Raw genomic sequence first — 25245 nt, forward strand, 5'->3', positions numbered from 1 at the left:
ATGGCACCCTGAAGCACTCTCGAGCCAAAGGCCGATCCCTCGGACGAAACTACATCGATTCTGTAGTGTTTTATGAACGTGTTCGGTGAAGCCCACGTAGCTGCCTTACAGATCTGGTCCATTGGAACATGATACCTCTCAGCCCAGGACGTAGCTGTAGACCTTGTGGAGTGAGCTCTTAAGAGAAGAGGGGATTCTTTGTTTTCTAGAAAATAAGTAAAAAAATAAGTAAAAAAATAAGGACCATGCCTTCTACCTCTGACCGGCCAAGGGATCTGCTGCCTAGGCTGAGTGCAGCCATTTGCAGATCCCGCCGGTCAGAAATAAGCCAGGGACCCGGACCGGGAGTGACGCGGCAGAGCACTGGGATCTCCGGACCCCAGCCGCCTATACTGTACACCATATTCATGCAAGCTGACGGTCAGCAATCGCTATCCAAAAACGAGTATTTAATTCGCCATCGGCGCTTACCGTTTCCTCCGGTCCTAGACGCGAATTCCGGAACTCCCGGAAGTGCGTCATAGGTCTGCGCGGTCCTCTGCGGCGACTTCCGGCCTATGGAGCGCAAACATCCCCGGTATCCATTCAGCCGCTGAGCGGGGAATACATGGCGGCCTCCTCAGGAAAACAACGTCCTTTATTGCCGGACCAGGGGATGTGGGGGTGCAGGCCGAGGGACCGAGGATAGCACCCAGTATACAGCCGCCCCTAAGCTCAGCAACCCAGAAGCACCGGGTGTGAGCACTTGCCTCACGTCTTCTTCATCTGTGGTAAGAAGAAAGAAAAAAATACGTCTGTGTGTGTTCTTGGGGGAGGTTTATAGCTTCAGGACAGGTGGACTTGCTGTGCTTGATTAATTGATTAATTGATTTAACTTGTCTCACTGCTTGTTTAAGTTTTCTTCCTTTAGGGGTTAGATGGAAAGCTTAACCCATTGTGTGCCGCCGTAGGACGACCAGGAACAGAGGATAACATGATGAAGAGTTTAATGACTGTAGAAAAAAATGTCTACTGCCAAAAACAGCTGCTGTAAAAACGTCCAAAAACGTCAAGTGTGCATGAGGCCTTAAGCTTCGTGATGACATTTGAGCCTTTTAAAGAATAATTTTCCATCATGCTCCTTTTAAGCTTTCTCATCATGTTGGTCAAAAATGAATGTTGATATGACCCCACTAACCACTAGAAAATCTAACGAATGTTCAGAAAATTACAATATTCAACCGAAATTCTACTAGTGTATGGGTAATTTCAAGCACTGCACCAGCCTCAAAACTCCTTTCATGCGGTCCTCAAAACAGTTTGTGTAGGGAACCCTTATTCCTCCATTCAGGAAATCCTTGCCATTCATCATTTTCGTACAGGTAAAGGAGTTTCCCAACTGTATAAACTTGTGCAAATAAGTTCTTTATATTACTGCTCATTATGTGTTCTACTTTGATGTTTGTTTATCTCTTGATTTGTCACTTTTGCATTTGCAATATTTTGTAATTGAGACTTACGTAGGTAGATTCACAAAGAGGTAGGCCGGCTTATCAGTAGATAAGCCGACCTAACTCTGAATCTACGCCGGCGTTTGTTTAAGTGTATTCTCAAACAGAGATACACTTAAACAAAGCTAAGATAGGCCGGCTTGCGCCGTTGTATCTTAGCTTGCAATGTTTCTGTTGTCCGCTAGATGGCGCTTCCATTGCGGCCGGCGTAGATTATGTAAATGAGGGGATACGCCGATTCACGAACGTACGCCAGGCCTACACCGTCGCATTACGTCGTTTCCGTAAGGGATAGGCCGCCTAAAGTTATTCCACCTATGAGGTGGAATAACAATGTTAAGTATGGCCTTCGTTCCCGCCGCGAGGTTCGAATTTTTAACGTCGTTTGCGCAAGTCGTCCGCGAATCGGGATTTACGTCGTTTACGTACACGTCGAAATCAATAGGCCCGTACGGCCTACTTAGCCGCAATGCGCACTGGGAAATGTAGTTGTCCGGCGCATGCGCAGTGTCAAAAAACGTCAAAAAACATGAGGTCAAGCCTCATTTCCATACAACACGCCCCCCTCCAAGTCATTTGAATTAGGCGCGCTTACGCCCGCTCGTTTTTGGCTATGCCGCCGAAAATTAGCAGGTAAGTGGTTTGAGAATCACTACTAGCCTAACTAATTTACGGCGGTGTAGCCTAAAAAGACTAGGCTAGGCCGCCCTAAAGTTAGGCGCCCCTACGTGAATCTACCTAACAGTATTCTGTACTTTTATTTGAGAGGCTGATTTACTAAGGGAGTTGAGAATCTTCACCCAAAAATGACATGAATATTCACTTCTGCTATCTAATCATGTTGCAAGCAGATTGAAGTTCATGTTGTATGCCCAATCATGTGCATGTAGACTAAAGTAAATTAGACTAGACTAAAATTGGAAAATTGGCCAGAATATTTTAACAGCTTTGCTATGGACAATCGTGGAGAATTCTCACCATTAGGAGTCCTAGATATTTAAGGATCATGAGGATAAAAACTCAAAACTCTAATATCATAACTGCCTTCTCAGAACTCAAATATCAGTTTTGGAGCATATTATCACAATGGTAAAAAAAAAAAAATCCATTGATGTGATTTTAAAGGGGTTGTAAAGGAAAGAAAAATTGTTTCATAATAAGCATCCTATACCTGCAGACATTCCTCTTTTCACTTCCTCATTGTTCGTTTTTGTTCAGAAGTTTCTCTATTTCTTCTCTGTTCTGTTCACTTCCTGCTTGTCTGATTGTTACTCACCACCGTTAAGGGAGGCTTTACTGCGGTGGTCAGTGACGTGCTCGCCCCCTCCTGGGAACTACATCTGTGCGGCAGAACGCTCTCTACGTGTTAGAGACTTCAAGGAGGTGTGAATTACTGGGCTTGCCACAATGCATACTGGGAAATGTAGTTCTTACATGAACGAGCGCTGCAAACCAGGAAGTGAATGAGAGAACAGAAACTAGAACGCCGGAGGTAATATAGATGAAGGAATTTAATAGGTATTTACTCGTTTTTTAACAGAATCGTTACACTATTCTGTCTGTCTACCTTGCAGTCATTAATTTTAGGCAAATTTTTTTTTCCTTTACAACTCCTTTAAACTTTTTTTTGTATAACTTTAACTTGTTTATTGTAATTGGATTATGCTGCTATTTTCTGTACAGTGTATGTTGTATTTGTATATTCCAAATTTCTGTATGTTTTCATTATACAGTCATTTTGTTGTTGACTTTATACCTAGGGTATGGTGCTTATGTTTATGTGAAAATCTAGGTATTTTAAGCAGTAAGATCATAGGCAAGAATTTACATTTAATGATTGTCCACATCAGTGTTTCTTAATGCCAGTAAATAGCATCAGGTTATTTTTTTTAGTTTGTTTTTGGAAAAACAGTTTAATCCACTGATGTATTAATAGCTGCGTCCATCAAGTGTAATCATCAAAACATGACCTGCTGGGTGCTTAAACAACCATATGAGAGAAGCACAGGTTTAAATGCATACCAACTAACATTATTGTAGAGCTTATTTTAATATTTTGTTTTTTAGAAAGCAACTGGAGCATCTGGTGGAGCACTATCAAGACGGATCAATAGCAAGCTATTTTTAGGTAAGCAGAATTATATTTCCGTAATTGCATTTTAATACTGACTGTTCAGATACGTGGAACAATTTTTTTGTGTATTTTTAGAGCTCACAGACATCCAATATTCCTTGTGGTAAATGCCTTTCCACCTTTCCATTGGGTGGAATGTCCCACTGGCCAGCTTACAATCCTGATGTGAAATACGTTTATGGTTAGAGGGTGGTCCTGTGTAAACAGAGTGGAGGCAGGACAGAGGTACAGCACAGGTATACTATTCCTTCAGAGCGTATGCGCCAGTGATGTCACCAGCTGCACACCAAACAGTGCAAATGTTATTATAGTCGTACCTGTAGGTACAAGTTAAAAAGTGGATTTTACTTCCACTTTAAAAGCAAATAATATTTTTTTTTATCATTTAGATTGACATTCGCCAGGTCGTTGACTGTACCGAGAACATTCGCTCTAAAATCTACTAGTGTAGGCTCAGCTTAATTGTGCTTGAGCCTTTTCCCAGCTGCCTGATAATTGTAGTACCTAAATGTTTGAATGTATATATTGTCTTGTTGGAATATTAATGAAGTCTGTACAGATTTTACCTCAAGTTGTACCCACCTACCGGACCTCTTGTCTTTATACTTATTCCATGCCTGTGGGACTATTGTGGAAGTGAAAAATCACTGTAGTAGTCACCACTGTTACTACAGTGATCACTGTGAACTTTCAGGTCCTGAGCCATACAGGTGCTCCTCTGCATAGTGAAAACAGATGTTCTCACGCTCTGCAGGTGGTACACAAGGTGTTTGGACAAGACATTGCCTTGTTCAATCAGAGAATGCCTTGAATTACTTAAAAAAATACAGTTTTCTGTGAATTCCAGCCTTGCTTAGTGAGCTATCCCCTGTGTTCACTATGCCAAAGGTCAGCTGCCAAACACAGGACCTGGAGGACCCCAACAATCACTCTATTTTTTGGTATACAGAATACAGTTGAGCTCATAAGTTTACATACCCTGGCAGAATTTATGATTTCTTGGACATTTTTAATAGAACATGTATGATAACACAAAAACATTCCTTGCACTCATGGTTAGTGTTTGGCTGAAGCCATTTATTATCAATTGACTGCGTTTTACTCTTTTTAAATCTTAATGACAACAGAAACTACCCAAATGACCCTGATCAAAAGTTTACATTCCCTGGTGATTTTGGCCTGATAACATGCACACAAGTTGACACACAGGGGTTTGAATGGCTATCTAAGGTAACCTCACCTGTGTTCTGTTTTCTTGTAATTAGTGTGTGTTTATAAATGGTCAATGAGTTTCTGGACTCCTGACAGACCCTTGCATCTTTCATCCAGTGCTGCACGGACGTTTCTGGATTCTGAGTCATGGGGAAAGCAAAAGATTGGTTAAAGAATCTGCGGGAAAAGGATATAACAAGATATCCAAGGAATTGAGAATGACAATCAACAGCGTTCAAACTCTAATCAAGAAGTGGAAAATTAGAGGTTCTGTTGAAACCAAACCACGGTCAGGCAGACTAACTAAAATTTCAGCCACAACTGTCAGGAAAATTGTTCAGGATGCAAAAAAAAACCCTCAAATAACTTCAGATGAAATGCAGGACTCTCTGAAAACATGTGGTGTGGCGGTCTCAATATGGAGGCACTTGAAGAAAGATGGACTGCATGGTCGCCAGAAGAAAGTCATTGCTATGCAAATGCCACAAAGCATCCCGCTTACAGTACGCCAAGCAGCACAGAGACAAGTCTCAAACCTTCTGGCACAAAGCCATTTGGAGTGAAGAGACCAAAATGTAGCTTTTTGGCCACAAACATAGACTCTACATTTGGAGAGGAGTCAACAAGGCCTATGATGAAAGGTACACTATTCCTACCGTGAAACACTGAGGTGGATTACTGATGTTTTGGGGATGTGTGAGCCACAAAGGGAATTACAGGAAATATTTGTAAAATTGATGGCAAGATTAATGCAGTATGTTATCAAAAAATACTGGAGAAACATTTGCTTTCATCAGCCAGGAAGCTGAAAGGGGATGTACTTGAACATTCTAACATGACAATGATCCAAAACGCAAGGCCAAGTCGACCTGTCATTGGCTACAGCAGAGTAAAGTTAAGGTTCTGGAGTGTCCATCTCAGTCTCCTGACCTCAATTTTATTGAGCCACTCTGGGGAGATCTCAAATGTGCAGTTCATGCAAGAAAGCCCAAGAATTTGCAGGAACTGGATGCTTTTTGCCAAGAGGAATGGGCAGCTTTACCATCTGAGAATATAAAGAGACTTATCCACAAATACAGTGGAACCTCGGATTACGAGCATAATCCGTTCCAGGAGAACACCTGTAATCCAAAGTACTCGCATATCAAAGCGAGTTTCCCCATTGAAGTCAATTTGTTCCGCATTGACTTCAATTGCATGCAATACCGCATAAGGCCAGAGGTGAAGGGCGCAGTTTGGCTCCACTCTGCTCCGGTGCGCCCCCACCTCAGGCCAAACGCTTTGGCCTGAATCCTGCTAGTTTTGCGAGACAACACTCGCAAACCGAGTTAGGATTTTTCAAAATACAGTGCTCGTGTTGCGAAACGCTCATTAACCATGTTACTCGCAATCCGAGGTTCCACTGTACCACAAAAGACTTCAAGCTGTCATTTATGTTAATGGGGGGCAATTAAGAACTGGGGTTATGTAAACTTTTTATCAGGGTCATTTGGCTAGTTTCTGTTGTCATTGGCTTCAGCCAAACACTAACCATGAATGAAATAAACATTTTTGTGTTCTCCATATTCTTTTAAAAATGGCCAAGAAATCATAAATTCTGCAATGTAAACCTATGAGCACAACTGTATGTACTTGCATTAGTCCAAGCTGAACTAATGTACCTATGCAGTAAAAACAATACCTAGAGTTAAGCTTTAATTGATTGAACCAGTACTTGGCTGAGCTGTTTTAATCATAGCTTTACATTTGAATGTTGAACCAGGTTTGAGGGCACCTCCAGTTATTTATAATTTAAAACCAGCTTTCCACTTCCTCTCAACAGTAAATCCTTGTGAGGTAGGAGGCATTTTTCAGTAGAGGAACAACAGGAACCTTTCTTATCTTGAGTCCCATAAGAGAACTAATAATAGCTGCAATGATGGCCACTTGTTAGCTGATCTAAACCTGCTGCAGGCATGTCCAATCAGTCACTGCTCTTGTCTGCCTCTGCTGTGTTGTTTTTTCCCAGAGTTCACTATTACCTAGAAGTCCATCAGCTGCTCTACTTCGTCAACTAATCCAAAAAGTGACAGTTGCTCATGTCAGTTTATAAAAGGTGAAAGGTGCACGTGAACGGGGCAATTCATCGAAAGTAAAATGTTCCCGGCACTACATCATGCTAGCTGGCATTGAAAACTTAACTTAACTATAAACTGTTTTCTAACATTTATAAACATTTTATTGCATATATTTGAAAATCTATATGATGCTACACTGCCAAGATAAGACAGTTCACACTTGAGTGTTTTGTAGCTAGAAGCTCAAAAACACTCAACAAGTAAAAACCTATTGTTTTCAATGGCTCTTATTCACATCTGAGTGTCCTGTCCTTTGTAGCAAAACATCTGTCTCAAAGTACACAAGCTACTTTTCAGGCAGAATTTAGCATTTTTGTCCCCATAGACTTCAATGGAAAAACCTGAAAAGCAAAACAAGCTTTTTTTTTTCCACTTGTTTTCTGCTCAAACAGCAGCTCTCTGCCCTTCTTTTTTAGCTGCACTCCACATATTTTTGGTTGAAAAATGCCTGAAAACAAACTTCTGACAAATGCTGCAAAAACGTGCAATTCTGCTAAAAAAAATTAAATAAAAAAAATTTATAAAAAAAAAACCCTTGAAAAAAATAATTGGAAACGTGATGCTGAGGTGTGAATGTAGTCTAAACTGTGGTTGGTACTCATATATCTGAACACCTAAACTGGTACTGGAGCAATAAATGCATTCAGTGCAGCGTTTCCTTGGAGGTGGCCAAAACCTTTCTAAAAACACAGTAGCACCCAAGGAGGCCTGCCTCAATCAAGGCAAATAAAGACCCCCATGAAGACATGTATATGTCTGCACCAAATGTGACAGTCACTCATATTCATAACCAGCATGGTAAAGATGTATTTGGATGAGGCAATTCAAAACAAAGTTGGGCTAAAGATGAGGCTGTTGTCAATTTATTTGTTGCCATATACACTGATCAGCCATAACATTCTGACCACCCACTATCGGGATGTTATCCCCCTGTTTCGTTCAGGCACCAGTTGAAATCGAAGCTTAGCCAGGAGGGCATGTCCTGAATGGGCAAAGGGACATATTGTATCTTTAAGAGCATTGGGAGTTAATGGAATGTTGCAGTTTTACCTTGTCATAGCTATCAATGGTGGAACAGGCACAGGAGTTCATGAGAGAAGCTAAATCTGATGCTTTGCAGAGATAAGAGCAAATGATAAGAGCATACTTGCCCTGGATGTCCACTTGACCTTAACCAATCAATTCACCCCCCCCCCCCCACCCCAGCATACTTTCCACAATCTTGCAATCATGGCTCACTGCCCTGCCAACCTGGAAGATTTATCTTCCTGTCAGCGCTTGCGCAGAAGCTTCCAAATACTTTTGTAAGACCATCTCTTGCCTTGGGAGACAGACCCATAGACGTTCCCATTTTCAGACAAAAGATTACACCTTCTTTTTTTATTTTTTGTGTTGATGACTGCACAGGAAGTAAGAAGTACCTTCCCAATAGGGAAACCGCAGTAAAAACATGTCAAACCCAATGGGGGGAGGATATAGGCCATATAACAGATGAGGAATGGTTAAACATACTGGAAAATATTGTGCCCAAGGTATCCCTTTCTTCTTCCTAAAAACGTACGCAATTATTCATTGTGCATCGATCTTACCGTACCCCTTACAAATTACACACATGGCATAGAAGAGATGACCCACTTTGTCTTTGTTGTTTGGTAGATAATGGTACCCTTCTACATATGCTCTGGAAATGTCCAAAACTGCAGAGATACTGGACGGATGTGTTCACTTCCATTAATAGTGTATGGAAGCTCACATTTAAAATGGACCCTATGTTGCGCCCACTGGGATGGTTGGACGAGGAGTTATACACACCCTATATTTACACGGCCATTCTCAGGGTCCTGTTTATTGCCAGGAAACGTATTGACAGAAAATGGCTAGTTGCTTTTCCACCTACACACGCAGGATGGGTTAGTGCCATCAATGACACCCTGCTAAGAGAAAAGCTAACATATAAGCACAGGGGCGGTACAAACAAATTTGAAAATATTTGGGATCCCTGGTTGGGGGTTCCTGGTTTGGCTCCCTTCCAGCTGGTTCAGAATAGAGTGTTGGGTGGCAGGACTTAGTCGTTCGCTCTCCTAAGAGAGCGGTGGACTAACATAGACAGAAAAGGCCACTGCATTGTACAATGGATATTTGGCTCGGCTTGTGGAACAGTCCAAAACGGTATTCTTGATGTTGTGTTGTCTTGCTCTACAGTGACACGCTATATGCTTTAGTTTTGTGTAACAATGAAGGCTAACCATAATAATATATTTGTGTTCACTAAATAATTGATTTGTATTTCAGACCTTGAAATTGATCCTGATTTCAACAGTGATGACTATGAGTACGAAGATGAAGTTAAACTTGTTATATTTCCAGACCATTTTGAAATTGCTTTGCCCAACATAGAGGAGCTGCCAGCACTGGTCAGTGAAAGTGTGCTGTTTGTTATGAAGTAAAGTTTATTAAGAACCTCTTGTGTTGTACAAGAATACACCCTAAAAATGTTGCAAGGACTAATGTCACATACACACGACCGTTTTTCTTGTCATGGAAAAAATTACGTTTTTCTCAACGTGATTCCTCTCAAGCCTTCCTTTCAAACACACGATCGTGATAAAAAATGCTCAAGCAAAGCGCGGTGACGTACAACACGTACAACGGCACTATAAAGGGGAAGTTCCATTCGAATGGTGCCACCCTTTGGACTTCATTATGCAAATTTCCCTTCTCATAACTTGCTTCTGAGCGTGCACGTTTTTTTCCCCCGTCGTTAAAGCCTACACAGGACCATTTTTCACGACGAGAAAAACGACAACGTGAAAAATGTTGAGAAAAAATAGAGCATTTTCTAAATTTTTAATGTCCATTTTTCTCTTTGAGAAAAATGCTCTGGAGCCTACACACGGTCGTTTTTAATGACCAATTTACAAAATGGCATTTTTCTTGTCATGAAAAACAGTCGTGTGTACGCAGCTTAAGGATTGTCTCTGTATCCTTCTAAAAGGTTAGAATTGCATTCATTGAAAGTTTAGAAAATTATCAGATTATTGTGTTAATAATAATAAAGAAAAAAAAAACTTGTGTAGTGCATCTCTGCAATACATGCACATTTTCCCATGGTTTATACTCTGCAAGTATATAAGAATACATATTGATCTGTCAGAAATGTATTCAGCTCCCAGTTCTTGCTGTAGGCTGAAAACACAGCATTTTTGTGGACTGAATGGTGTCAGCCCTGTCCTGTTGTCCTTGGATATGAAAATTTAGACCCTCCATTTTTATTTTTTTATTTACATCTCCAAAACATAAGGACTGATATTCCCAAGATAGGTACATAGGGGGTAATCCACAAAGATCCGGCGTAACGTAAATTTTACCACTTAAGTTACACTGCCTTAAAATTTCTACCTAAGTGCCCGATCCACAAAGCACTTACCTAGACATTTTTGGCTGTGTAACTTAAATTCCGCCGGCGCAAGGCGTTCCTCTTTTCATGGGGGCGATTCCCATTTAAATTAGGCGCGCTCCCGCGCCGGCCGTACTGCGCATGCTCGTGACGTCATTTTCCCGACGTGCATAGCGCGAAATTACGTTACGCCGAGTCGTGACTGCATGTGGCCTTTTTTGAGAAGTGGCTTTTTTCTTGCAACCCTCCCATACAAACCACATTTGTGGAGAATTTGTGATATTGTTGCCACATGCACACAAACAATGGCCATTGTTTGTCATAAATTCCTCCAACTGCTTCAGAGTTGCTGTAGGCCTCTTGGTAGCATCTCTGATTAGTTTCCTCCTGGCCCTTTCATCCAGCTTGGAGTGACATCCTGATCCAAGGAGGGTTTGTGTTGTACCAAATACCTTCCACTTCTTAAAGCAAAGTTCCACCCATTTTTTTTTGGGGGGGGGGGGTAGGCGGGTACTTACGTTTGACAGGTACCCAGCTCCTACTTTCCTTCGGGCCACCTAGGCGATTTGAGCGATAGTTCTCCTTTCCCCCTCCCTCCCTACAATCTTCTGAGACATGTCACAGGTCCCAAAAGATTGCCCGGCCATTGAGGAGGCACAGCGTGACTTGGGCATGTGCAATGCGCACCCAGCTGTGAAGCCTCAAGCTTTCACAGCCAGGTGCCCACACTAGAGATGCCGGCGTGGGTAAGAGAACCAAGGCTTTGGGCGGCTGGATCGTGGGACATTTGAGTGTGTGTTTATTAAAAGTCAGCAGCTAAACTTTTTGTAGCTGCTGACTTTTAATAAACACAGAAAGGGCTGGAACTTCGCTTTACTAATAGACTTCACTGTGCTGCTAGGCATTGATAAAGCCTTTGAATTTTTTTTGTATCCCTCTCCTGACATGTGCCTGTCCACAACTTTTTCCCGTAGATCTTTTGACAGTGCCTTGCCATCCATAGTCGATTGTTTGCTTCAGTTGCACTACCAGGGACTGAAATGCTCCTGGAAAGCTATTTTCATGCTAAGCTAATCAAAATGACCACAGCTGATCACAGTTGAAAGTCAAATGACTTTGTGTGCATTTGGAAAGGTGATTAGCTGCATCTGATTGAGTTTACTTAGGAGGGGGTGATCCTTTTTCCAACTAAGTGATTCTGTTTTTGAAATTATTTTTTTCTGACATCTTTGTGTTATCTTTCACTTGGATATTATAAATTGCAGTAAATACAGCTGGATAAAATAAAAACAGTTTTGGTCTTAATTTCAGGCTGCAAAGCAACATAATGAGATTATTTTAAAGGGGTGATTATTTTTTTATATCTATCGTAACAAAACCCTTCTAATAGCAAGTATTTCATATGCCGCTCCAGGCAGAATCAGGCTCCACACTCCAGGCTCAGCTCATCTCCACCTAAGCAATCAATTGTACCCGCAACAGGAATGTCGTATATAAAATTGCTAAATAATACTCTTATTAAAATAGACAGCAGGAGTTCTGTTCTAACATGTTTCACACTAGGCACATCGCTTTCTTAAAGAAAGTGCTATGCCTAGTGCTAAACATGTCAAAATAGACCTTATTCCTGCTGGCTATTTTAAAAAGCGAAGAGCATTATTTTCATCTCAGTGTGTGGCATTCCTGTTGCTGGTAGAATAAAATACTTCCAATATTTACCACAGCAAATGTAGCAATTAATAGAAGCTCATTTGTTAGCATTTGAATGCACTTTAACAAAGAACAAGCAAAAAAAGAACAATTGGGAAGAACAAAAAAACTCTTCTCTTCTCTTTCTGTTGATTCTCTTTTGTTGTATGGGCAACATGGAGATGCCCAAACATACATTTTATTACCCTATAATAGTTCTGCATAGGGTCTATTGTACTAGCTGATTGCTGAGTTTATCATTGGCCTTTACTATAATGCGTGCTATGCCTCTAGCTTCAGTACTTGGAGTCAAACAAAATGCATCCAGTAAAGTAAGAACCTCCTCTGTCTGCTTGTTATAGGCAACCAGGCAACAGACAATGTTTGAATAATCTTTTTATTAAAAAAGTGATCATTATATCAATAGGGGGAAACATCCCAGTAATTAAAATGATTTGTAAACCTATATCTTTTTTTAAAATAACAAATATGTTATACTTATCTGCTCTGTGCCGTAGTCTTGCTCCCAAGCTGCACTCTGTGTGACCATTGAAACACAGAGCGCAGCTTGACTCTGTCGCCCACTCCTTCCTCACTGACTGTGATAGACTGCAGCGCAAGCCAATGGCTTTCCTCGCTGTCTCTGAGCCTATGAGGAAGGAGAGAACAGAGAGAGACGCTGCTTTCAGTCACAGCGCTGGATGAGATCGTGCTCAGGTAAGTTTAAGGGGGGCCGGTGGGGGAGCTGCACTCAGGTTTTTTTTACCTTTTTAATGTAGGGAATGCATTAAGGTAAAAAAAAAACAAAAAAACATTTTGCCTTTAGTACCACCTTGAGTTAACCCACTTTCTTTTAGAAAAAAAAAACCTATAAGAAATCATGATTTTTGTTACGTGATTATTACTTATTTTTTTTTCATTTTTCTTGCCTCTTTGTACAGGTTACTATTGCCTGTGATGCTGTACTAAATTCCAAGTCCCCATATAGAAAGTTGGAACAAGAGTCATGGGAAGACGAATTACAAGTGTCAAAGTTTGCAAATAATCTTGTACAAATAGACAATGGAGTGAAGATTCCACCAAGGTGAGTTATATAGATTATGTCTAACGTTTAGCCCATGTTACCCAAGTTTGCTGACCAATGTGTACCATATACAGTGATGAAAATAAGTATTTGAACACCCTGCTATTTTGCAAGTTCTCCCACTTGGAAATCATGGAGGGGTCTGAAATTGTCATCGTAGGTGCATGTCCACTGTGAGAGACATAATCAAAAAAAAAATCCAGAAATCACAATGTATGATTTTTTTAACTATTTATTTGTATGATACAGCTGCAAATAAGTATTTGAACACCTGAGAAAATCAATGTTAATATTTGGTACAGTAGTCTTTGTTTGCAATTACAGAGGTCAAACGTTTCTTGTAGTTTTTCACCAGGTTTGCACACACTGGAGGAGGGATTTTGGCCCACTCCTCCACACAGATCTTCTCTAGATCAGTCAGGTTTCTGGGCTGTCGCTGAGAAACACGGAGTTTGAGCTCCCTCCAAAGATTCTCTATTGGGTTTAGGTCTGGAGACTGGCTAGGCCACGCCAGAACCTTGATATGCTTCTTACAGAGCCACTCCTTGGTTATCCTGGCTGTATGCTTTGGGTCATTGTCATGTTGGAAGACCCAGCCTCGACCCATCTTCAAAGCTCTAACTGAGGGAAGGAGGTTGTTGCCCAAAATCTCGCAATACATGGCCCCGGTCATCCTCTCCTTAATACAGTGCAGTCGCCCTGTCCCATGTGCAGAAAAAACACCCCCAAAGCATGATGCTACCACCCCCATGCTTCACAGTAGGGATGGTGTTCTTGGGATGGTACTCATCATTCTTCTTCCTCCAAACACGGTTAGTGGAATTATGACCAAAAAGTTCTATTTTGGTCTCATCTGACCACATGACTTTCTCCCATGACTCCTCTGGATCATCCAAATGGTCATTGGCAAACTTAAGACGGGCCTTGACATGTGCTGGTTTAAGCAGGGGAACCTTCCGTGCCATGCATGATTTCAAACCATGACGTCTTAGTGTATTACCAACAGTAACCTTGGAAACGGTGGTCCCAGCTCTTTTCAGGTCATTGACCAGCTCCTCCCGTGTAGTCCTGGGCTGATTTCTCACCTTTCTTAGGATCATTGAGACCCCACAAGGTGAGATTTTGCATGGAGCCCCAGTCCGAGGGAGATTGACAGTCATGTTTAGCTTCTTCCATTTTCTAATGATTGCTCCAACAGTGGACCTTTTTTCACCAAGCTGCTTGGCAATTTCCCCGTAGCCCTTTCCAGCCTTGTGGAGGTGTACAATTTTGTCTCTAGTGTCTTTGGACAGCTCTTTGGTCTTGGCCATGTTAGTAGTTGGATTCTTACTGATTGTATGGTGTGGACAGGTGTCTTTATGCAGCTAATGACCTCAAACAGGTGCATCTAATTTAGGATAATAAATGGAGTGGAGGTGGACATTTTAAAGGCAGACTAACAGGTCTTTGAGGGTCAGAATTCTAGCTGATAGACAGGTGTTCAAATACTTATTTGCAGCTGTATCATACAAATAAATAGTTAAAAAATCATAAATTGTGATTTCTGGAATTTTTTTTTTTTGATTATGTCTCTCACAGTGGACATGCACCTACGATGACAATTTCAGACCCCTCCATGATTTCCAAGTGGGAGAACTTGCAAAATAGCAGGGTGTTCAAATACTTATTTTCCTCACTGTATACTCGAGTATAAGCTGACCCGAATATAAGCTGAGGCACCTAATTTTACCACAAAAAAATGGGAACACACATTGACTCGAGTATAATCATAGGGTGGCAAAATGCAGAAGCTACTGGGTAAACAATGCCCATCTGCAGCCTCACTGTGCCCACATATGCAGTCTCTCACTGTGCCCACATATGCAGTCTCTCACTGTGTCCACATATGCAGTCTCTCACTGTGTCCACATATGCAGTCTCTCACAGTCAGCAGTAAAATGGCATGTCTGCCGCTGTGTAATCCATATGCAGCCATACCTTTTCATTAGTAAAACAGCGTGTGTCTGCCGCTGTGATAATCCAGTTTGTTCCCATCCATTGTAAGAAAGCCCCACCTCCTCCTCCTCGTGCGTCGGTGATAGAGGAACACTGATACGATGCTGGGAAATTGTATCAGTGTTCCGCCTATCACAGACGAAGAGGAGGCGGGGCTGTCTTATAATGGATGGCGGAACAGACTGGATTATACAGCGATAGACACACACTGTTTTACTAATGAAAAGGTACGGCTGCATATGAATTACACAGCGGCAGACCCGCTGTTTTACTGCTGACTCGAGTATAAGCAGAGGAGGTCGTTTTTCAGCCTAAAAAATGGGCTGAAAAACTCGACTTATACTCGAGTATATACAGTGATGCAAAAAAGTATTTAGTCAGCCACCAATTGTGCAAGTTCTCCCACTTAAAAAGATAAGAAGCCTGTAATTGTCATCATAGGTATAACTCAACTATGAGAGACAAAATGTGAAAACAAATCCAGACAATCACATTGTCTGATTTGGAAAGAATTTATTAATAACATTATGGTGGAAAATAAGTATTTGGTCAATATCAAAAGTTCATCTCAATACTTTGTTATATATCCTTTGATAGAGGTCAAACGTTTTCTGTAAGTCTTCACAAGGTTGTCACACACTGTTGCTGGTATGTTGGCCAATTTCTCCATGCAGATCTCCTCTAGAGCAGTGATGTTTTGGGGCTGTCACTGGGCAACACAGACTTTCAACTCCCTCCAAAGGTTTTCTATGGGGCTGAGATCTGGAGACTGGCTAGGCCACTCCAGGACCTTGAAATTCTTCTTACGAAGCCACTCCTTCGTTGCCTGGGCGGTGTGTTTGGGATCATTGTCATGCTGAAAGACCCAGCCACGTTTCATCTTCAATGCCCTTGCTGATGGGAGGAGGTTTGCAATCAAAATCTCATGATACATGGCCCCATTCACTCTTTCATGTACATGGATCAGTCGTCCTGTTCCCTTTGCAGAGAAACAGCCCCAAAGCATGATGTTGGCACCCCCATGCTTCACAGTAGGTATGGTGTTCTTTGGTTGCAACTCAGCATTCTCTCTCCTCCAAACACGATGAGTTATGTTTCTACCAAACAGTTATACTTTGGTTTCATTTGACCATATGACATTCTCCCAATCCTCTTCTGGATCATCCAAATGCTCTCTAGCAAACCTCAGACGTGCCCAGACATGTACTGGCTTAAGTTGGGGGACACGTCTGGCACTGCAGGATCTGAGTCCCTGGTGGCGTCGTGTGTTACTGATGGTATCCTTTGTTACGTTGATCCCAGCTCTCTGCTAGTCATTCACTAGGTCCCCCCGTATGGTTCTGGGATTTTTGCTCACCGTTCTTGTGATCATTTTGACCCCACGGGGTGAGATCTTACATTGAGCCCCGTATCGAGGGAGATTATCAGTGGTCTTGTATGTCTTCCATTTTCTAATTATTGCTCCCACAGTTGATTTCTTCACACTAAGCTGCTTGCCTATTGCAGATTCAGTCTTCCCAGCCTGGTGCAGGTCTACAATTTTGTTTCTGGTGTCCTTCGACAGCTCTTTGGTCTTCACCATAGTGGAGTTTGGAGTGTGACTGTTTGAGGTTGTGGACAGGTGTCTTTTATACTGATAAGTTCAAACAGGTGCCATTAATACAGGTAATGGGTGGAGGACAGAGGAGCCTCCTTAGAGAAGAAGATACAGGTCTGTGAGAGCCAGAAATCTTGCTTGTTTGTAGGCGACCAAATACTTATTTTCCACCATAATTTGCAAATAATTTTTTTCCAAATCAGACAATGCGATTGTCTGGATTTGTTTCTACATTTAGTCTCTCATAGTTGAGGTATACCCATGATGACAATTACAGGCCTCTCTCATCTTTTTAAGTGGGAGAACTTGCACAATTGGTGGCTGACTAAATACTTTTTTGCCTCACTGTAAGGTTGTTCTATTGAAACTGATAACAGAGGCCGATGAGAGAAGCTGATGTTTTAGGTTGCAGGACCATTCCTCTTGTTTAGAAGTCTGAACCTACCAACTTAATGGTACACAGACAATGCATCTGTACTCTATTGATATTCACTGTTGCTGAGATGACCCATATTATAACCATTAATAACATGTCAGCATGAGTTAGAAATGTGCTACAGATGTATTTATAACTAGGCAGATTCTGTTCAGACCAAAAGTTGCTACATTTCTTACTGATAATCTGGCAGTCTGATAATTGCCTAAACGTATGTGGTCAGTGGTCTCATATGGTGTACATGTGCTAAAAGTGCAAAACCATGAGCCTTGTACTGAGCTTTATCACAGTGATTGAATATGGTTACAATTATACCATACTCAGGGATAATGCTTCTTTACAAAAAGAATGTTATGCATTAAACAGCTGAAATTTCATCTAGGTTCATTGTCTTCTCAATGTGGCTTTGGTGTTTTGAGGTTACATTTTTTAAACTTCGGGGGAGATTTATTAAACAGAATCTGGTGCCGCTGTGCATTGTAGACAGTCAGCTTCTAACTTCAGCTTGTTCAATTAAGCTTTGGCAATAAAACCTGGAAGCTGATTGGTTTTGTATGTAGAGCTGCACCAGATGTTGCACTCTTCAGTTTTAGTAAATGACCCCCACTGCTTGTTAACAAATGTGGACCACAAATATTTAAATTTCCTGCAGTGGCTGGAAGTGTGCGAAATGCGATCTTCGAGAGAACCTGTGGCTAAACCTGACAGATGGCTCGGTGATGTGTGGACGATGGTTCTGCTCAGGCAGTGGAGGGAATGGTCACGCATTAGAGCACCACAAGCAAATGGGATATCCATTGGCTGTTAGGCTTGGATCAATTACACCTGATGGAGCAGGTATGTGTCAATTGTCATAAAAAAATATATGAATGTTTGCCCTAAGATTGTGATATCAACATTGGTTAAGGAAATCATCTACTTGGAGCAAGAGAAGTCATTATGACAACCAGGGAACTAGCATTCTCCGTCATTTTCACAAGAGGAACTCATCAATGGCAGCCTCCATTTTCCTTTCATAGCAGGTTTGTTGTAATGCACGTTTATATGACTAGGAATGCAGACTGCTACTTGTATTTACTATTATATTTGACCACATGCCTGCAAAGCATACTGTACCTTTCCTGAAGAAAGTGGGTTTGCAGCTGCATACCACCTTTCTTGAAGAAAGCACTTCACTAAGTTTTCTCTGGTGGTGGTCATCTGGGCTCTCAAAGTTGATCTTTACTGAGGAAGTGTAAAGCCAGCTTTGAAAAATACTTGTGCAATGGTCTGTGTACAACTGTATTCTATGCAGGATCATGTAACAGGTTCTCTTATTGCTTACCCCCTCCCTCAGTTTCAAAATTTGCAGTCACATCCCCTCTACTCTATTTGCATGCTTGGGCTCAATAAAAATGTTCTGTGTAAGCTCCACATCAGTGCTGGACTGTGCTTACACATAGTTTAGGACTTTATCCTGGCCCTTATGTGACAGTGCATGGACTTGGCAGTCTTCCAGCATCACACTGGTTATTTCACTGCTGGTGGGTGAAAAGGCCAGTGGGATAGCAAATTTTAGACAAGTGCAGCGTAAGCAGTAAGGAAAGGAACATTTTTTAAGTGAATCTGCTGCTTTGCCTTGTGTTGGCCAAGTACAGGTTCACTGACCTTGCAGATTTAAACTCCTGACTTTATTCTCTACAGTAGGTGAATGAGATGGTGTGGGAGTTAATTATATTTTTGTATTGGTTCAGAGAACAGATGAGGGAGGAGCAAGTGAAAGGAATTTTTGTGCAAAAAGTGGAAATTATCAGGGGCACCTGGCATACCAGTTCTGATTCTTAGTATTGTATTAGTGTTATGCCTTGCATGTCATTATGAATATCATACAGTGGTGATGTCGTTTTCCCACTCTCCTTTTTTCACTTAACCCTTGCAAAAAATTATAAAAACGCAACCCATCATTGAGGAATCACAGGGCTGTAACTCTGTCATGAGTAGTGGGTGGGGGGGGGACTCTTGTCGGGTATAAAATTCAGGCCTATAGGTACCTGACATTACACCGTAGTGTCGAGCCTGGTGAGCAAAGATCCGACACTCACTATGATGGGTTGCCTCACTAACCAGCAGAAATAATGGGAATACTTTGAAGCTGTAAGGAGTATGTCTCTGACTGCAGTTTTTTTTTTCTGCTTTATTCTGCACACTACTGAGGTATTATAACAGAACAAGTTACCTGCAACTGTAAATGTTTGCATCCCAGATTATCAACAGTATCTCAGATACATTTTAATTATATGCATTTTTCTTTCTTATAGATGTGTACTCATTTGATGAAGAGGAAGCTGTGATGGATCCCCACCTCGCCAAACACCTTGCACATTTCGGCATCGATATGTTACAGATGCAGGGGGTAATGATCAGTACTGTGGGCTTTTCTTTTTTTTTTTTGTCACGTGTGTCTGACCTATCCTAACATCTGGGTAACTTCAGCTTATATATGATATGAACTTTACATTCTGGTAATGAATTTTGATCTTTGCTGTCTATTTTAACCACGATAGTGCCTTTTTATCTAGGGAAAAGGTAGGGCTAGCTTTTGTTCTTAAGATGTGGCGATGACACTATGAAATCGAAAGTTTATTTTTAATTCAAAACATTCACACACGTTCTGAATGAATGAAAAACTTATAAAGCGCGGCGCATGCGAACTGAATCGCTTCTGGGCGCTAGTTGTTCGTGTCTCATGACATCAAAAGAGCAGAGTTTTGATCTGTCTTCTGAAAGTCAGGTGGTTTTCCTCCAACCGAATGCTGGTTGGTAAAGCGTTCCATAGTCTAGGACCCTGAAAAGCAAACCTTCTTTCTCCTTTGGACTTGTATTTGGTTTTTGGTACCCTGACCAGATTTTGGTCGGTGGATCGCAGAACGCGATTCGAATTGTGAGGTTCTATCTTGTCGCAAAGATATTGCGGAGCCTTCCCATGGATGCACTTATGTGTCAGGCAGAGTGCTTTAAATGCAATTCTGTCTTTTACTGGCAGCCAGTGAAGGGTTCTCAGCGAAGGTGAGATTGATTCCCATTTTTTTTTCCCAGTCACCAGTCTGGCGGCCGTATTCTGAACGACTTGCAGACGGGAGATTTGGTACTTTGGGAGTCCGAGGTACAGGGCGTTAGCATAGTCCAGTCTGGAATTCACGATTGTTCCCACCACGACTGCTACGTCTTCTTTGGGGATAAATGGAATAAGTCTGCGTAGTAGGCGCAGCAGATGGTGCGCTCCGCTGACTACTGACCCTATTTGTGCGTCCATTGTCATGAAGGTGTTCTGGTAAATTTAAAAGCACCAACGGGCACGAGATCTTGAAAGCCGGCACCAAACTGTGCTGACATACCCTATAAAGCAATCCAGGAGTTCTAAAATCCATGGCACTTGATTTATTCAATTTTGGAACAGCTACCATGGTCAAGTGTGCAAGCCTACTCCGTCTTGTCTCTTGCATCTCAAAATTGGCCAATGAGGCTAGACATCATAGTTTTGGGCCAATCATGATGCTTCCCTAGGTGGGTGTGTTTAGAGGGCATGCTTTTGACCACATGGGCTGGATTTTTAACGTCCTTTGCCTGTTTAGCACTTGTAAGATGCCCATAGGGTCATTTGAAATGCTGTTGCTAAAAAAGCCTCCCTGGGGAATGCAAAAATGTGACGGCAGATAGTTATGATGGCAATAGATTTCTTAAAGTGGAACTTCACTCCTCCTTAAATTTCTCGGGGGAAGGGTGGGGGCTATTTCAGATTGTGGTTTATTTTTTAGGGGCTTTTTCCTGGTGGCTGCCATTGTGGCTTTTTTAATGTGTCCTTTTCCCGGAACCCCTTTCAAGACTCCAATTACATCTCCCATGAGACTGCAGATGCCCATTCACAGAGTAGCTGGTAAGCGTGGCTAGATGCATGATTGGTGGCTGGCATGCCTGAACCTGAAAGAGGCAGCCAGCTGAGGGGGACTAATATGGCGGTGCAGGACAGGTTGCCACTCAAGCAGCAGATTACTGCAGGAAAACGCTGGATTGGCTGAGCCCATGAATGTGTTTTTTTTAAGAGAATCAAACCCAAAAGGTAGGAGGGGATGGGAGTTAAATTCCTCTTTATGGTACAGTATTAGTATTATTAAAGGATTACATTGTGCCATAAATATGCAGTAATATTTGGGCTGCATGTGTCTATCAGCAGGTGTTACTTTATTTCAGATATGTCTGCCAAACTTAAAGAGGAACACCTACGTGAAACAGCTCATTTTCTACTCCCTACAGAAGGGCAAAATCTGCTTTTAGGCGAAATTTCAATAAATTCCCTTAAAAGATAGATGATTTGGATTGTCTTCATTCTCCACCCTCTGAATAATACCACATAATAGTATGTTGATAATCAGCAGGCGAGAGACTGAAAATCGTCCCATGATCTATTGGGGGCCCTGTCACACTTCACTTGTCTGATTTTTTTGGATTTTTTTAGAAGATGCATTTCACAATGAAACCAATGAAGATCGAAACAAATGATGACGCCACAATTTGATGGATTTCAAGGAAAAATTCATCTGCTAAAACAACAATTGTGACTGGGCCCTTAGACCTGCTAGTTGTCTGAGAGCACTGTAAAGTTTGTATGGATGGAAATCTTCTCCATTCCATTGTAAACAGTAAAACAATTTGGGATTCAGTTCTTCTTCAAACATATATCAGTATAGGTATTTAATGAAGACTGTGAATCCTTCTTTTTAATGGGGTCTTCCATGTGTAAAACTGTACAAAGATCAAATCATCGTAGTCAAGATTACTACTGTATATGCTTTTAATTTTCTTTCTTGTAAATGTTTTGATTGTATCTGAATGGTGCCTTGTCGTTCGTAGACGGAGAATGGCGTTTTGGATAATGAAGTTAAACCAAGGGTCAGTGAGTGGGAAGTCATCCAGGAGACTGGGCTGAAGTTGAAGCTAATGTTTGGCTCTGGCTACACTGGTATTAAGAACCAAGGGAACAGCTCCTACCTCAGCACTGTGATGCAGGTTATCTTCAGCATACCAGAATTCCAGAGGGCGTAAGTGTCATCATTACTTCTTCCATAGATATATGTGCAATCAAGTTACCATCATAAAAATAAACCAAAAGCTCATGAGCTGAACATTTATAGAAGAATAATTTTTCTACTGTACAAACTAACTTTGCTAAATCATTTATCAACGAAAAAGTCTTTTGATAATTGTTCTGTGTATTAGCAGTTGGATATTAAATGTCTGGTATAGTAGATGTGTTCATAAAAAGTAGGGTTGTCCCGATACCACTTTTTTAGGACTGAGTACGAGTACCGATACTTTTTTTCAAGTACTCGCTGATACCGAATACTGATACTTTTTTTTAAATGTGTCCCCAAATGCAGCCATGTCCCCCCACAAATGCAGCCATGTCCCCCCAAATAAGCAGCCATGTCCCCCCACAGATGCAGTCATGTCCCCCCCATATATGCAGCCATGTCCCCCCATATCCAGCCATGTCCCCCCCATATCCAGCCATGTCCCCCCCATATTCAGCCATGTCCCCCCCATATTCAGCCATGTCCCCCCCATATGCAGCCATGTCCCCCCCATATGCAGCCATGTCCCCCCCATATGCAGCCATGTCCTCCCCTTATCCAGCCATGTCCCCCCCCCCATATCCAGCCATGTCCCCCCCATATGCAGCCATGTCCCCCCCCATATCCAGCCATGTCACCCCCATATCCAACCATGTCCCCCCCCATATATGCAGCCATGTCCCCCTTACCGTACATGCTGCCGCGCCGTGCCGCCGCTTGGTTAATACGGGCGGGGAACATTACAGCTTTCATTTGAATAGCTGTAGTCTTTCGCGCCGTGCTGCGTATAGACACTCCCCCTTGCTCGGGATTGGACAGTTCACCCGAGCAAGGGGGAGTGTCTATACGCGGCGCGGCGGGAAACGCTACAGCTATTCAAATGAAAGCTGTAATGTTCCCCGCCCGTATTAACCAACCGGGGATGCGGCGTAGCGGCGGGATGCGTCGGCAGCGGGGGGGGGGGGGGGAGTATTCTATTTCGGTATTGGGGGTATTTGCGGGAGTACGAGTACTCCCGCAAATACTCGGAATCGGTCCCGATACCGATACTAGTATCGGTATCGGGACAACCCTAATAAAAAGTGTGATGTTGATGATCAGTGTTTTTTTTTCTCAGACATTAGGTGCAGGAACTTCCCTTTCCGGGTCACCCCTTTTCTCCACCCTTTACCCACCTCCCAGTACCACCCCTTTTAGACAATCTAGAACAAAGTATATATTTGTGGTACTAAGTAATTTGTATGGAATTTGGTAATGATATCAAGAAAAGCAGTAAAATAGATCCCCTGTAGCCAGAAAAAATAGATCCCCCCTAACAACAATGGACCACCCACAACAAAATCCCCCCCCCCCAGCAACAATAGACTCCCAGCAGCATCAACAGATCTCCGCACAGCCAGCAATAATAGTCTCTCTGGTTGCCATCAACAATAGACCTCTTCCCCAACAGTAGATCTCTTTCAACAACAACTGACCCCCCAGCAACATAAGACCCCCAGCAACAATAGGTCCCCCACCAGCAACAATAGATCTCCTAAGCAACAATAGATCCCCCCTGCAAAAATAGATCCCCAGCAGTAAGCATCAATACCCTGCAGCACACCCCAGCACCCCTTGCCATTACATACAGTCAGTCCAGGAGGTGCCGGAAATGCGTTCCCCCGCGTTCCCGCTGGAAAAAAAACCCTGATGATGATAATATGGGAGTTTGACATCTATGATAAATGCCATATCTCAGGTTTGGCCAGAATTGGCCTTCATTGTAGTTGGTCATATATGTTTCAATTAGGGCTGCCTACAAAATAATGTGAAAAAGCAAAACCTTAAAGCGGGAGTTCACCCATTTTTTTTTTCTTTTCCCCTTAGATGGATGCTTGTTTTGTCTAGGGGAATCGGCTAGTTGTTTTAAAATATGAGCAGTACTTACCCGTTTTCGAGATGCATCTTCTCCGTCGCTTCCAGGTATGGGTCTTCGGGAGCGGGCGTTCCTTCTTGATTGACAGTCTTCCGAGAGGCTTCCGACGGTCGCATCCATCGCGTCACTAGTAGCCGAAAGAAGCCGAATGTCGGTGCGGCTCTATACTGCGCCTGCGCACCGACGTTCGGCTTCTTTCGGAAAATCGTGACGCGATGGATGCGAACGTCGGAAGCCTCTCGGAAGACTGTGAATCAAGAAGGAACGCCCGCTCCCGAAGACCCATACCCCGGAAGCGACGGAGAAGATGCATCTCGTAAACCGTAAGTACTGCTCATATATTTTAAAACAACTAGCCGATTCCCCTAGACAAAACGAGCATAAAGCTAAGGGGAAAAAGTATATTGTACGGGTGAACCTCCGCTTTAAGGCTGATTTTTGAAGTTGAGAATTTCCACACAGTAAATTGTGTTAAGATTCACTTCAATTATCACATCAAGTCAAAAGCAAATTCCTGTTTTCTTATTTCACATGCACATGACTGAATAATTGAAGTGAACATTACATTTATGAATTTATGCCAAATTAAGTGGATGAGGAAATATTTGTTGCAGCTCACTAGAAATGTGTTCCTATTCAAAATGTAACTTTTATTCTGACTCCTCAAATTTAAAAGAAACGAGAGCAATTCAATACTATCAGCACTTCAGGGGGTGGTGTGGTATGCCTATTAACTGCTTGCCGACCAGCGTGCGACTATATACATCGACAGCATGGTACGGACAGGCAGAAGGACGTATATATATACGTCTCCTTTAAGATCGCGGCATTGTGGATTCGTGCGCCTGCCTGCCGCAAGCTCCGTGAGCCCGACTGCGGGTCCCGCGGACTCGATCGCTTCGGGGATATCTGCGATCGTCTCACGGTGAGGAAGAACAGGAAGATGCTGATGTAAACAAGCATCTCCCCGCTCTGCCTAGTGACAATGACAGTGATCACTGCTTCCTGTAATCGGAAGCGGTGATCACTGTCTTGTCACACACAGCCTTCCCCCCCTCTACAGTAGGAATC

The 25245-nt window shown here is 42.4% G+C and overlaps 1 protein-coding gene across 2 annotated transcripts in view; it reads left to right on the top strand.

Moving 5' to 3' along the window:
- USP13 (ubiquitin specific peptidase 13) overlaps window positions 1-25245 on the top strand; it is a 117949-nt gene that overhangs the window by 42765 nt on the left and 49939 nt on the right. For both annotated transcript variants that reach the window (XM_040349429.1, XM_040349428.1), the window contains exons 3-8: window positions 3558-3618; window positions 9246-9367; window positions 12981-13123; window positions 17804-17988; window positions 19449-19543; window positions 22039-22226. In XM_040349429.1, the coding sequence (XP_040205363.1) occupies window positions 3558-3618; window positions 9246-9367; window positions 12981-13123; window positions 17804-17988; window positions 19449-19543; window positions 22039-22226 (794 nt within the window). The remainder of the gene's footprint in view (window positions 1-3557; window positions 3619-9245; window positions 9368-12980; window positions 13124-17803; window positions 17989-19448; window positions 19544-22038; window positions 22227-25245) is intronic.

The sequence above is a fragment of the Rana temporaria genome, chromosome 4 (genome assembly GCF_905171775.1).
Source record: "Rana temporaria chromosome 4, aRanTem1.1, whole genome shotgun sequence".
Taxonomy (NCBI): domain Eukaryota; kingdom Metazoa; phylum Chordata; class Amphibia; order Anura; family Ranidae; genus Rana; species Rana temporaria.